The sequence below is a fragment of the Falco naumanni genome, chromosome Z (genome assembly GCF_017639655.2).
Source record: "Falco naumanni isolate bFalNau1 chromosome Z, bFalNau1.pat, whole genome shotgun sequence".
Classification (NCBI taxonomy): Eukaryota; Metazoa; Chordata; class Aves; order Falconiformes; family Falconidae; genus Falco; species Falco naumanni.
The window spans coordinates 73,793,237-73,808,731 of NC_054080.1; the positions used below are offsets into that span (position 1 = coordinate 73,793,237).

At 39.8% G+C, this 15,495-nt stretch overlaps 1 protein-coding gene across 2 annotated transcripts in view; it reads left to right on the forward strand.

Annotated features, from left to right (window-relative positions):
* Positions 1-14,402, forward strand: part of NPR3 (natriuretic peptide receptor 3) — a 46,746-nt gene extending 32,344 nt beyond the window's left edge. The window contains exons 5-8 of one of the 2 annotated variants that reach the window (XM_040579833.1): positions 54-148; positions 2,829-2,964; positions 4,516-4,603; positions 6,768-14,402. In XM_040579833.1, the coding sequence (XP_040435767.1) occupies positions 54-148; positions 2,829-2,964; positions 4,516-4,603; positions 6,768-6,879 (431 nt within the window). In that variant the 3' untranslated portion in view covers positions 6,880-14,402. The remainder of the gene's footprint in view (positions 1-53; positions 149-2,828; positions 2,965-4,515; positions 4,604-6,767) is intronic. The other variant, XM_040579834.1, reaches the window with a different exon arrangement.
* Positions 14,403-15,495: the final 1,093 nt, after the last annotated feature.

Genomic DNA, 15,495 nt, shown 5'->3' on the forward strand with positions numbered 1-15,495 from the left:
GTTCAGTGTTTTAAGTAAGTTAATTTTCTAATTCCTCACATGCCATTCTTTAGGCATTGCAGGCCAGGTGTCCATTGATGCCAATGGAGACAGATACGGGGATTTCTCTGTGATTGGAATGACCGACCCGGAGGAAGGCACACAGGAGGTAAGGAAACAAACACCACTGCAATTGGCCACTGATGCATTAGCCAGTGTAATGTAACACGGTATTATCTGTTTACTTGGTGGGCAACCGTTTATTTAATATACACATTAAAATGGCATTGCTTAATCTTATCAACCTGGAGACCAAATTCTTTCTCTAAAATAGCTATCTTGAAGTATTTATTCTAAGGGTTTTTTGATGATGCTAGAGCCTTTAAAATTTGGAGGGTGAAACCTCACAAGCTAGCTAAGCACTGATAAATTTTGAATATGATAAATCATTGTTCGGTAAGAAGAAAAATTAATCTTACAGCAACAGGGATGCACAAGTTACCCTGATGTGTAAACACAGTGAGTACAGGTATTTCAGTCTTACCCTGTGGTTAACCACAGGCAGGAGTGCGGACCTTGCCTCACTTTGTTTATCAAGCTGTAAGACCTAAGTGCCTTGTTTTCAGTGTTTAAAAAACATTTTAATCAGACAGCTTCATATAAGCCATGTGGATTATTCCACTGGACACAGCAGGAGTGGAAGCAGCCAGACCGTGGAAAACAGTCTAGGAGAAATAGCACCAGCTGCACATAGGGAATAGCATGACAGGGTTGAGTTTATTAATACATATATTGCCCTAACTCCAGCTGCAGCGTAAAGCTGCTGTCTAAGCTCTGCTGGTTTTCCCTATTTCATCAAGCTCAAACATAAAGCATCAGTGAATCTGAGCTGGACATTTCTATGTGTGGATTTGAATCCAGTGAAGTTTTCATTGTTCTTGCCAGTTTTGCAACAGCAACAAACTCAAGGAACCTTTCTAAAAGCATGAGGATGTCTCTGTCTCGTGTGTTTTAGCGTGTAAGTGACTGAAAAACTACAGCAGTGAACTGCAGACACTCCCGGAGTGGGGGGACGTGTGCAGTAATCATCACTAATTGAATCTGGGAGTACAAATTATTTGGGATACAAGTTGTTCAAACAAAGTTATCTTTTCTGTTTGTTCAGTCCATTAGCTTTTCATCTTGTTTATCAATTTAGTCCCCCTCTCCTACTCTTCCTTCCAGCCCTCTTTCACTTGCAATTGAAAGTTGTCTTTTATTTCTTTGATGTTATATTTCTCCTTTTAACATACTGCTTATTTTAATTTCCCTCTGCTTTGTTTATAATGTATATAAATATACAGGCAATTAACATATTTTACATCTGAATCCATTTGGTTGCTACTTGTAGCTATTTGTTCTTAGGCCTTTCTGCATGCTTTCATATTTAGTAAGCCCTGCTGGCACAGGACTCTTCCACTCCTGTTTGATAAATTAAACAATCTCTTAATGAACACCCTGCTGCCTGCAAATGGGCTTGGAGGTTTTTTCTCTCTACATTCTTCAGTTTACTGAGTTTGCCTTTATTTTTGAACAAACGTTAAAAAAAGTCTGTCCTCTAAGGCTGTACCTCCCAGCTGCTAAACTGGGGGAGAAATTAATCTCCTTCATTTAGTGTGAGATCTGTCTTTGTGTATCTAACCAGGAGAAATGTTATCTTTTAACTCTTTCCTTTCAAAGTGAAATTTAGGTGAAAGATTTGAACAGGGTATCAGTGGCTTGAATTCTAAACCCATTGTTTTAATATGTGGTTTTATCCATGGTAGGAATAATATGTCTTTTGACGTGCTTCTGCCATTGCTTCTGACTACTTCAGTGTCATGATATTTGGCCTTTATTGCTGTACACAGGTTTTTTTTGAACTGTTTTCAGATGAGTGGGTGGCTACTGTTAGCACGATTTAGCCCTGAAACTGTGCAGTAGATGAAACATGTTATCTTGAATAAAGCCTGCATTTACTGCTGAGGACAGGACTGAAATTCTAAATCTAATATCTTGATGCATTGATCTGAAATAACAGTCCATGCTACCAGAATAATAAGTGTGAAAGGCCCTTTCTGTGTAAATATCGACAACTGCAGAAATGCATCATGGAGAATGACAGGCTCTGTCGGTTCTTCAGAAGGTGTGAAGATTTTAGCTGAATATGATCAAGTACCCTCAGATCCTTGCAAAATGGAGAAGTCCAGCCTGGAGTGTGTGGTTGGGAGGCTCCGCACACAAGGTGCTTAAAATGATAACTTTCGCTTAGCTGAGTGACTGTCCTACACACTCAACCCACTATGGAGCGATTGAAGAAAGTGCAGGGAGAGCAGGAAGGATATTTAGGGGATTAAAAAAACTTGTGTGAACTGGGTTTGTATAGAAGACAAGCCTGTGGGCAGACCAGATAAGGGCCTGTGAATATGTAAAGTGGTATTTCAGACAGGAAGAGTCTCTGTGTCCACTGGCAATTTGGTAAGTAGTGATGGATAATTGCATCAAGGGAGATTTAAGTTTCATATTAGGGAAAACCACTGACAGGAAGGATAGCTAAATTCCAGAATAATTGCCTACAGGAACTGTCAAGTCTCCATCTTTGAAGGCTTTTAAGAACAGGTTAGATAAACATCTGTCAGGAATGCTTTTGTTCAGCTGATCCTGCTCTGGGGAGGGCATGCACTACATAACCTCCCACAGACCCCTTCAGCCCTGTCCTCTGTGAGTCAGCATCCTGCCACAGGAGTCCAAGTGAGTGATGCCACTCTCCTGTTTGCTTTACTTCCCGAAGTTGATGGGAAAATCTTTTCATTTCTTTCTTTTTTACATAGGTGATTGGGGACTACTACGGAAAGCAGGGCCGTTTTGAAATTCGTTCAAATGTGAAATATCCTTGGAATCACGGCAGGCTGCGACTAGATGAAAGCCGAGTTTCAGAGCACACAAATAATACACCGTGTAAATCATGTAAGTTTAGTGACTTAATGCTTCTGCCTAGCCTGTCAGAGAGAGGAATCCATGTGGTGATGCAATGTAACAGGCCGTATTATATTGCTTAGCACAGTTGTGCAACTGAGACGTCGTGACCGTCTCTCTCTGCTGGCTGTTTGAGAAGTCAGGGTCTGGTAGCCCTGGGTAGTATGTGGTCTGAATCACTTCCCTGAACTTAAATGTGACAGTAATCATGATGCACAGCCCAGGGCCCTGAAGGCTTTAGTACTTTTCAGGGTTCTAAAAGTAAAATCTCTTCCAGCCAGAAAGAAGGATATAACTGAAACCTCAAACAGAGAGTGATCATATTGATAATTAGCAGCTGGGGAGGTCAATGCTGATGGGAGCAGTGTTCTCCCAGTGCAGAATGATTTTCAGTGCTATGAGAAGGCATTGTGAGGGGCCCAGCAGGCTGAGAAAAAGTGAAGTCAGTTGAATGGGGCAACACTTGTGCATCCAGAAGGCTGGGACTGCCCTCTGCAGAGAAGGTGCCCTTGTTTTCCAGTGTACTGACTTTGCAGACTGTGTTGTAGTGAGCAGAACATTGCAAGGAGGTAAAGGCAGGAAGATAGTGGTGCCTCAGTGGCAAAGGGTCTTAGATTTTTGGAGGAAACAAATTGCTAGTCCTGCAGTGAAAAGGTATCTGCAGCCTGGTAATGCATTGATCCCTGAAAAACCTGTGTGTAGACTGTTTCCAGGCCCTACCCTCTATGCTCAGCATGGTGTAGCTATGCACCTTCTTACTTCCACACATCCTGATGTACAGACAGAATCTTTTTAAAGGGTCAATGATAAATGAAGAGGAGGGAGCAGGTTAATTTCCTTAATATTTCTCTGTTCTTTCCCACAAATCCAGGTAGGCATGGAAAAGGGAGTAGGCTATACACACATGAAAATAGCATTGATTCTTCAGCTGCCCTGCACTTTGCAGAGTGACAGTCCCTACTTGGGCTCCTGTTCAGCCGCTGTGCCCCTACTCTGCCTCTGCTGAGATTTGGAGCAAGGCAAAGCCCATATGGCTTTAACTTGAAACAGCATGGGTTCAGAAAAAAAAAAATAATTGACGAGCTGTTGGATAATCATACAGTCATTTCAAGAAACCTAGGTCGTAGAGAGTTACGATGCTAAACTAGGTGAAATAAGTTTGTTTCAGTTGTAATGACTCAGGGCATATTCAGTGCTGATTCCTATTACGTGCGTCATTGTAATCCCAGTCTTTGTTATGATTCATACCAAGGTGTCCAGACCAGTTTCTTAACAACATTCCTGTGTATCACATCTGTAGAATTGTGTCTTCATCTGACACTGATCTTAGGGGCTTGTTTAACCCCAAGGAAAGCAAGGCCAAAAAATAAACGTGCAGAAACTGGAACTAAGGGAGAGGTCCCCATGGAGTCCTGAGCTCTGAAAGGTTTTAGTTATTATCTGAGGTTGGTCACTCATTTCCTAGTTGTGGGTATTTTCCAATATGTGCATGTAAGTAGTTCTCAATATGAACCCTGATTGCTTATTTTTCCCCTTTTCAAGCAGGTGGTCTAGGAGAATCAGCAGTTACAGGAATAGTTGTGGGCGCCTTGCTTGGAGCAGGATTGCTAATGGCTTTCTACTTTTTCAGGTTAGTCCAGTTCACTGAAAGTTCTGTAGACTCTGTACTTGTCATCCAAACCTCTCAGCTCCTGGCAGTGCATCCTTGATGGCAGACAGAGAGGCACTTTAATAATGTGTGGCAACATTCCCACCAAAGACAGTGAGCACACTTTGATTGTCCTTTTGTGTATATCCAGATCATTTTATTGAATCAAGGCCTTATCCTGTAACCACTTACATGTCTGAATAACTTCACTCATGGAAGTAATTCTAGTGAGTTCTGGTTATTCACAATTGCTTTAGTGAACTGTCCTGGCCTTGAAACCCTTCCTTCTTTGGTACTCCTTGCCAGCAAAATTGTGCAGGCTGTGATCGTGCAGGAGATTTTATCACTTGCCTGGTACCCTGCTTAGTTTCTGAGTATTGAGTGGAACTGTACTGGAAGCTAGAAAGAGATTTCTGTATAAAACAGCATTTGGATTTAAGAGAGCTGTGCATTTAACTTAATAAGGTGAGGTCAGTGCACGGTGATCAGTGTTTTATTCCTGTTTAAGTAAAATAATTCTTACACTGCTAGTCAGCAAATCCGTGTCTTGAGAGTTGATCCTACACTGATGGAACAAATTAGTTATACGTGTTCGGCATCTAATTTATCCTCTTGTGCTGTGGAAGAGAAAAGGCACATAGGAGAATATATTTAACCTCTGTATGTGAGAATGAAATAATTCTATCCAATAAAAATACCTGTTTATAAAAAAAAAGCTTCAATTCACCAGCACAGTTTCAGGGTTTCAGAAGACTCCAGAGCCAGGATTAATCACCAGCTACTTAAAACTGTGGTTATGCAGGGTGGTTTTATTTGTGTATGTGTTTGGTGCTTATGTAATATGTTGTTTGGGTCTGAGACAAGATCAGTTAGCTGGGACTGATTAAAGACTGTCTTTAAAAGAAAAAATACAAGTCTGTCTTTGTATTGTATGTCATCAGACATGCAATTGTTCTTGCATCTTTTATATATTTTCAATCTAAGATGACAATTTTTAGATTTGTTTTTTAGCATTACTCATATTGTGAGAGTATTGGTATATGAGGACAAGAGATGAGGCAAAAGACATACCCTAAGCAGGTATAAAATGATGCAAAGCGTCATTGTGGGAACGCAACTTAAACTCAGTCATCTGACATAAAGATTTGGATTGGAAACCCTTGTTAGCAAGGGTGGGTGAGCTCAATACCCAGTCTTTGTATTTTTCATCAGAGGGGAGAAATCAGCACATTTTTTAGAGCAGTTCATGCCATCCTCATGTAAAAGCTACACATCTAGCTCTGACTCCTGCTACACATGAAAATGGAGCAGAGTTTTCCTTGGCATACAAGCTTTTTGTCATAAATCTGCACAAGCAGTACTGTATATGCATACGGCTGGACTAATACCCTTCTGAACATTGGTTCTGAATCTGAGTAGAAGCATAAATGTATAAAATGTAAATGTGTATCATCTTATGATTTTTTGAGGTTGGGATATTTAAGGGGAAACTGAAAGGCAGTCAGAGGGCTTGTCTGACATATAAAATAACATAACAGAATTCTTCAAAAGGCTCTAGAGGAAGACACACAGGAAAAACTGTGTCTGATGCATGAGCAATTGTATTTATTTCTTATCTATCCTCTACATCCTTCTTCTTAATTCATCATACTACCTCCTCTAACGTTACAGACATAGTAGCTTTCTCAGAGGGAGGTGGGAGGATCAGTTAATATATAGTTCCAGTGAGAAACACAACTGAATGAAGAGTCAGATCTGTTGTTTGAACTCTGCACAAAGTGTGTCTCCCCCCACCCTGTATACTGGAAAGAAGTTTGGCTTTGATCAATATAAAGCAGTATGTGACACAGTTCACAACACACTGCAGCGAAACTTCCTAATCACTTAGATCAGAAGTTTTCAAAGAAGCAAATGTCTGTGTCTTGGTGCTTTGAGACTGTCGTGTAGAAATTAACAGGCATTCTTGAGACTGGGTAAAATGTTTTGGGGCAAAATACTTTAATCTTTGACCAGGCTTTCACATTCTGTCACATTTCATTTTTCAACTGGCACCCAGCTGTCCCCTACAGGCATTCTTTATAAGGGAAGTCCTGTTATCCTATAGCTGGAGAAGGATTTCTCACTCTGTTCCTCTCCTTTCATGCAGAAAGAAATACAGAATAACTATTGAGAGACGAACTCGGCAGGAGGAGTGTAACATGGGGAAACATCGGCAGTTACGTGAAGACTCCATTAGATCTCATTTTTCTGCTGCATAAAGAAGAAGAAGAAAAAGAATCCCATTCTTCCTAGGGAAAAAGAGTTAGGGAAAAGGACGCAACCAAAGACATCAGTGTAAAAAGAAGAGGCGCTTGAAGAACTCACTCTTTTAAGCAGTAATTTTGTCTTAATTTCTTTCAGAAGCTCAGGAATGATTTACTAATCACATTATGCCGCATGGCCTTTCATCTCATGAAAAAGAAAAACGATGCAGTTTGAAGTTATAGGGTGTACTTAATATGTAAAGACAGTGTTTCTTAAGGCATATATTAAGGGCAGCAGACTGAGTTTAGTTGATGGGGAATGCCTCATTCTGTTGCCATTTTTTTTAAATCTGCTACAACCTCCTTCCTTAATTGCATCTCACCCATGGGTATCAAATATGGTTTCACAGGCGCAGGTGCTGGTTGTTGTCAGAAGGAGAAAAGGGATTTGTCTGGGGTATGATCCTGCATCACTGAATCGTTGCCATTGATTACAGGGGATACAAGACTAGGCATATGCAGTTTAGTTCTGGGAGGGAACTGGCACTTGGGTGTATAACTCCACTGGGGTATCGTTAACTCCACCGAGAAAGTCAGGCAGGTGGAAGCACACGCAAATGATTTTTTCCTTGTTTGTGTACTATCGCAGTCAAAAGCACTGATTCTCCCTCTTAGGTGCTGGGAGTTAGGAAAAACTCCAGTAAAGGATGAGGAGTTTCACTGGTGTGAAATAGAGAGAAGACAATCAGGCCTCTGGAGAGGACTGGCTAATTCCTGAATCTTGTATGTGTTTTATCGTGCTCTTTTCTCTCTACTGCCACGACTTTTCAGAGAGGCAAATAACAGTCCATGTAGAGCCTGCTCCTGTCTGCAGTGAAGTAAATGGCAAAATCCCATTAACTTCATTGAGCACAGGACTACATCCAAAATTGTAAATATGAAAGTGTTTGTATAGCTGAGGCAATTCAAAAGGGGATCTTTTTTGTGTACAAATGACATTCCATGCTACCATTTTATTTTTAGGATATTTTTATCTTGTATTTTTCTATTAAAGTATCTATTTTTGCTTTGGTAGGATTAAAAATTAAGGGAGAGGATGTTTCGAAGACATATTTTTTATGATAGGAGTAACATGCAGGGAAAGTCAACAGCTGTAAATACACTTTAAAACCAGGATTTTGGGGAGGAGAAGTGACTTTATGGGTAGTAACAGAGTGTTTGCCCCACTTTCTTCTCCAGGCACGTGCAACATTCAAATAGCTATTTAGACAATATAAATGTAGTTATTGAATTGTCTGTGTGATGATGGCCCTGATCTTGAAAATAATGAATTTTCCACATGTTAAATAGTCCTGTATTAGTAGGAATTGGAGTGGTAAAACACCACTCTAGGGCTGATTTCAATCCTGCTGCCATCAGTATCCCTGGACTTTTTCCATTGACTTTACCAGGAGCAAAACTAAATCTGTGATGAATTAGCTACTGACAGGTTGTTTTATACTAGTCAAAGGAGAGCTCTGTGCTTTCTAGTCAATGAATGGAAATGATTGTACATATTATAAATGTGGTGAAGAAGACCCATAAAAATATTTTCTGGGGCAAAACCCAGCTATGACTATGGTTCTAGTGCATGAAATCTCTTGGTTTATCCTATTCCGATTTCATAAGCAGAACTTTCTGGTCTCAGCAGTCATGGTCAGACTTGAAGGTTAAGCTGAAAACTGGCACTGAAGCCTGTGTTCTATAAAACTTCTAGGCCCTGAGAAGCCAGAGTGCCAGTTGAGGGAAACCATTTTGGGGTAGCTGGAAGTGGATGAAGAGTGAAAGCTGTCTCTGTCTTCTTTCTGCTGCCTTTTATTTGTTGACGGGGAAATAGCCCAGGGAGCATTTCCTTGGACTTTTTTTTTTCTTATGTTTCACTTGTCTCTTAGCATATGTAGGGGTTCATCAACTTGTAAAATATTGTCCGGTGTCCTAAGCAGCCAGAGGGCAAGGCTTCCACACTGTCCGTGCAGCTCTAGTGTAGGTGCTGGATGTACACCAGGTAGATCTGGTGTCTTTAGGGCTCACTTTAACAGCTGTTGTTCACACGGTGGATTTCCATCACCCCGTTGCCCAGTCTGGGCCTCTATGACCTCTGCGAAGATGCCTTAGCCAAAGTAAAACTGTGGTCAAGGTACAGTTTATTGACGTAGTCTCCTTATCTCATGGGCATCAGAGAAGGATGTAGGCCGGAGGCCATTCATGTGGAGCTGGGGAGAAAAAAAAGACTTCATGATGAGTTTTTGGATTTTTTTTCAAGCGATTGCATTCATCTAGCCCCTGGGCATGCTTCAGGTTTGGGTTTTTTAAGTAATTTCCAAGGGAGTTTTGATGTACTTCTTGCTTTGCAAATACGCTTTTCAGTATTTGTGTTTTCTTTTATCCATTCGACTACTTTGCCACAGAAAAAGGGAAGGAAAATTTTAAATATGTGGAGAAAAGAGAGTATGATTTGAAGCATAAACTTCTTTTGAAATTATGTTTATTATGACTTGCCTTGCAGTGTGAACTAGTACTCAAACAGTCCTAGTTAGGGACAAGACAGCGGTGTACATCTGCATTTTTCCTGTTCCAGGTCAGAGCGGAAGGTTGGAGCCAGGAGATTTGGCTGGGACAATAAATTGTTGAGACAGCTTTTTTTATTGCATCATCTTACTGTAACTAAACGTATTTTTGAAAAGAAGTATAATGAGAGGTTACTTTTCAATTAAAATGATAATAATTCTGATCCTCAGTGTTATGTAGGGTTTTTAATCATGACCTCAGTAAGTGTTTTTATGAGATGTCTGTTGGTGGGAGGCTGGTGGAGGCCTAGCCACAACTTCACATCCCAGCACCTCCCAAGAAGGTGAACCTTCCTTGCACATTAGAACATTTTAGATCAGCGGGCTTTGATTTTTCTAAGTTGGTGCACACCTACCTGTGCTTTTTTCCCATGGAAGTATGGAGATCATTTAATACATTTCATATAAGTAGATTCCTGTATAGCATAAATAAACTTGCTCTTTTTAGCTACCTTTCACAGGCCTCTTGCTAATAGTTCCCAGGTCTTCTATGGACCATAGATCAAAAACTGCCTTGAGTTTAGATTATTCAGCAGAGAGATTCTTTACCAGCTAAAGCACTTTTCCTTTCTGGTTCATCTGCATTAGCTCAATGCCACAATGTTTAGGCTTCAGACTCTGTAAGGGAATGCCTAATCAAAATAATAATAATAATCGATTCTCAAAAGAGTTTTCAAACCCTACATTTTTGGCTTCAACAAATTGCCTGTATTACAAACATACATCTGTATTACAGCGTAGCACAAGGAGGGCCTTGGCTCAGCTCAGCACTTTAGAACACACTTAAAATGTGCTCAATTTCAGCTTCTAAGTGCTTTGCCCACTTGGGACCAAAGGGTATGATCCTGGCCATGACTGAACCAAAGAGAATCTTGCCATGTGCTTGAATCAGAGAAAAGTTGGCCCCATAGGCATATGTTTATTGCTAAATCTTAACAGTTCTGCCTGTTACATTAAAATTAAACTAGTGGGTTCATAATTTTTGTTTGACAGTTTCACATATTCTGCTAATTTAGCATTTTTTTAATTTACCAAATACTGGTCAGCTTAATAGATTCTGTGGACAAATTAGCTGTCTTGTACCCTCTTATCTTCAACACGTAGACTTCCACTGCAAGTTGACAAAGATGAAGCAGGACTTTCAATAGTACCTGTGATTTGCTACACTGAGAACAGCAACTTTAGACAGATGCCTAGATGCTTTATCCTGGGCCATTGGTAGTTCTGGAAGTGTTATTTACGGACAGTTTGTGTGTCCGTAGTTGTCTGTGACTACCACTATCACCAGGTATTTACCAGTTTCTTCTGTTGCCCAGCTAAGTTCTGAGAACATTGTCATTGCTAAATTTTCTGATTGAGAGTGCTGTGCACCTTGCAAGGTTGTGGCCAGAATTCAGTTTATAGAAGAATTATATTCATCCACTTCTGAAAATAAATTTTATTGATCTATTTTCAATTTGGTTTTAAGAAACGCTTCATTTCATTATTGGAAGTATTCTGTTGACTTTTAATGGAGAATTATTAAGACATAGCTAGTGCTTTGAAAACATTTGTGCTGGACAAAATAACACTGTGCTCCCTGACGGTATGGTTTACTGGGATTTTGATCTGTGACTCATTTTTTGGCTTGGAGGGGTGATCACACTCTCATTAAGGTGACGAAAAATCCCTCTAATTGATTCAGTGGAAGTAAACTCAGACTCTCAGTGAAGTGTCTTCAGGCTTTAAACTCAGCATCTTGAAGCAGTTCAGAGTGAATTCCTCAGCTTTGCATTAGAACAGGCTGCATCAGCCTTAGCTGACCTTGGCTCCAGTGTGATTTTCACCTCATGAATGCCATAATGCTCCTGGAAAGCCAAGAATAGACATCAAAGACAGGAAGCTAATAGGCCTGGTCATAAATTTCTTTGGCAATTCAGTCCACCTTTTCCGGAGCTCAAGACAGTTCCTCATCCTTTACTACCCTCTGTGCTTCAGAGTAGCCTTGTAGCTGTTCTGTTTCTTTTAATAAAGTAGTTGAGCTTATTTTTCCTCATTTTCTCCCAGCATAAAATGAACACCCTTGAATTCCCCATTTTTTTCATGCTTTTTTTCTCTAGCTTCAGTAGTACTTTGAAAATAGTCAGCCATTTTCTGTCATTCGGTCAGAAATGCTCCCTCTTCACTGAGCTGTGGCTTTTAATGTACTCTCAGACTGCTCTGCTGCCAGCACACCTTGTGTTGGCCCGTGGCCACACCAGCCGCTATCGGAGATGTCGACCCAGAATTGTCTGATGTTGCCTGTCTTCTAACCAAGCAAAGTTGAAAAATCAGATTGACCAAAAACATTCTGAAGTTTAAGCTGAATTTTGCAGCTGGTGTCCTTTCCTTCTAAAAACACCAAAGGCTCGTATAACCAGTTGTGGTTATAGAAGCAGTCACATTAAAGCTAAAATGATTACTGGGCGCCACTGGACTCACACAAAATGCATTGGTCCAAGCATGGTGAGATGATGTCAGCCAGTCTTTTTTTTTTTTTTTTTTTTTTTAACACTAATTGTTGTTGCTATAAAATGACATCAAATCTAGTGACCACCCTAAAGTAGGGTGTATGGGAACAGAAATACAAGTTTCTGATGGTACATTGCCTTTTCTGTTGATCAGCAACACGCCCTAGTAACTTGTCTCAATAGTGAGTGATGAAGGGACAAATTTCAGCAAAGTGTATGTGTTACAGGAGGCAGTTTTAGCCCTTTTTTAGAAACAACAGAATGCAAAAGTTACTTTTTGGAATATACTTTTAGGGATATGCTGGAAAAAGTTTTGCCTTCAGATGTGTTGTGTGTCTCCTCTCCTCCCCCCCTTTCCTTCTTGCTGTTGAAAGCACAGAAGGATTTGTGTGTGTGTGAAACCTTTCAAGTGGAAGGATGGAAGTGTTTGCACTGTGCATATCCCTGCTTAGAGGCAGAAATGAATTCAGATGGCTTGAGGCCTGTATTTTTTCCACTCTCAGATATCTTTTAACATCTGAGCTCTGAGACTGATGGGAAATGATTGTTGAATTTAAAACAAATAGCTGTTTGTGAGAGACCTCGGGCCTCCCTGTCTACAGGGGTCAGCAAGCTGTGCGGCAGACTTTGATAGTGTCTTTTCTCTTCCAGAGAATGACAGGAAGCCTAAGCACTGTGGTTTGCCCCAGTGAAGCCTTGAGTCTGGCCTAAATGCAGCTCTCCCTTTATCTCACCCACAGAGGAAGAAAGGATAAAGGTTAATGTTGGTGTTTTTATGAAGTTACTGCTGGTTTTGATCAGGAAGATAATGCTGCCACAGCTTTGAGGCTTTCTTGGGCTAGTGTTTAATTATGTCCAGCATATCGTTACATAGACTGTTTTATTATGCTATTACTTCTTCCAGAATTTACCTTTCAGAATGACTCCTCCAAATTTACAGCATACAAATTAGCTTTTGAAAGGAGTTGCTTAGAGTGCATTCAAAATCTCTCACTAACCACTAAGTTAATATTCTGCATCAAAGGCAAAATATTCTAAATAACCTGACACTGTTAAAGTTTGTATGTTAAGCTATAGTACTTCAGATATCTTACGTGGATTCATTAGATGTTAAATCTTTGAAAGGTTAAAATCCACTCTGTGTGAACTGTTGCTTGGTGTTTCTGTCATGTGAATGTTTCTAGAGGACACTTGAGCAAGTAAAGAAAACATACCAAAAAGGGTATTTAAAAAAATAATCTTGATTTAATGGTTTCTTTTGTAATCTCAACTGGTATGCACAGGGAACACAAAATTCTCCCCTCCAGGAACTATGAACAGAGGTTTTGCTAATGTTACACTAAACCATCAGCAGACATAATGAGCACAGCTATGTTGGTTCATACTTGGTGACGATCTGGACTTCGCTTCCTCTGTGACCTGCATATGCAGCGTGACAGCAGAACAAGCCACCACTGAGAAGCCAGTATCACAGTTACGAATCAGTGGCCATTTATCTTGGTGCCATGTGAGATGATGTTTCCTCCCATATTTTGTGTCTCCCTGATGTAGCTTTGTGGCAGATGTTGTGATGACTTCTGCAGTATAGATGCAAGGGATTAAAAGATCTGTTAAGAATATAGGGAAAATATCTGTGCGGTTGAGTTAGGGAGATGGAGAAGTTGGAAGAGGCTCAGGGATCTATTATACTCCCATGATGATACTATTGACTGTGTGGAGGATGGGATCAAGCTGTTTCTGCATAGTACACTGTTGTTTAATACCTACTTTCTTACAGACTCAGCAGAAGCTTATTTCCCTTTTAAACTTCACATAGCCCCCTTACCTAAATTTTAAACAGGATTTTAGTGGTGCATAGGACCTGTTCAGGGTGTACCATGCTGTTAGGTTGGCCATTTACCTAGTAACAATGTCGTCTTCACTGTGCAGGTCTAAAAGTGCTGGGTAGGGTGGCAGGATGAAGACGATGGGTAGAATTTGCTGTGTTTCTTGTGCATAGGATGTAATTATCACAAAACTAAGAGGACTCAGGATAGACACCGCGGACGTTAACTTTGTCCCCTTTTTTCGGTGATACTGTTCATTATTAATGTAAAAATACTGGACAACAGAGAAACCTAGTACCAGTCTAGTAGAAAACAAATGGAAAGCCGCACAGTATATTGTACTGATGTAAGTAGAACTATCTGCATATAATGTGATTTTATTTATTGTTGTTTTGTGTAGAGGAGAGTGCGTATTCATGACTGTGGATATAACCTTTGTTTATTTGTGTAATGTATTTTATTTCTTTTAGGACTTGATCATTTAAAATATCTACATTCATTCGTGTCCTTTGACTTTTTATTCTGTGCATTTTCTTTCACACATTTTAAAAATGCAAGAATATCACATAACCTAAATTGTAACAAAATGTTTCCATTAAAGACATAGGAATATGTTATCACCTGTTTCTGTGGTGTCTTTTATCACTCCTTTACTACATTCTTGGTCTGTTTCGTATAGAGGGTACTATCAGATGGTGCAGAGTTAGTTACATGAGGGTTATTCTGGGTCTAAGGCACCATAAAACGCCCTGATTTTAATGATGATTAGCAACTGATTAAATCGGTAATGAGTCTAACCTTTCTTTGAGAAGTAAATTTCCACTGCTATTTTAAGGTCTGGAAAAGGTTGTAATCAGTATAAACTTTGGATATTTTTCTATATATTTTCAGTCCTCTAGAAATGCAATTAAATAGAAACCAAATTATTTAAATACATTGGAACCTTAAGTAGTAAAAATTCATCTTTATAGCCTGAAGAGAGCAAAACTTACACATTTTACTAAGCTACAAGTTCATTTCTTTGCAGCAATCTTATCAAATTGGGGGAATGTAATTCTGTTTCTTTCCTGTGCTATTAAATACAGTCTTCAAATTATCCTGTTTTGTCTAGCCTTCTGCTTTCTGTATGCATGTTTCTGTTGTAGCCATGTTGCCAAATCTAAGATTTGTGCTTGACGGTGTGCCAGGCCTCTATATTCTAAAATAACTTGGAAATGAGTGTGATGAAAAAGTATCAGATCACATTTGTATCAAAACTACAAGTACCACGTATTCACTGGAGAGTTGATAGAGAGGTGGAAACATCCTCTGAGTCAACTGTGGACCTAAAATCTTTCTGCAGCCCAGGAAAGCAAAAAGTAAAAATACAGGCTTGGAGAGGCCCAAATAGTTAGGGAAGGGCTGAAATGCTGTACTAGCTGCAGTGTCTTTCACTGGTAAATCTCTAAACATGTCACTAAATTTACTTAACTCAATACTGCCATCAAGGAAATTAATAGTACCAGTTTTTACAGCTGATTAAAGGTGCAAAGAGATTAACTTTCAAGAATTGTAGAAGATAATTCCTGATACATGTTAAAATTGAGATTATTTTAAATATGTCTCCTCAGGCATAACACTTCTAATTGTATATATGTTGTATGCTCTTATGTCTTCATTCCATTGCAAAGAGGAGTGCTCTGGAAGTACCTACTAATTTTCCAGGATTTC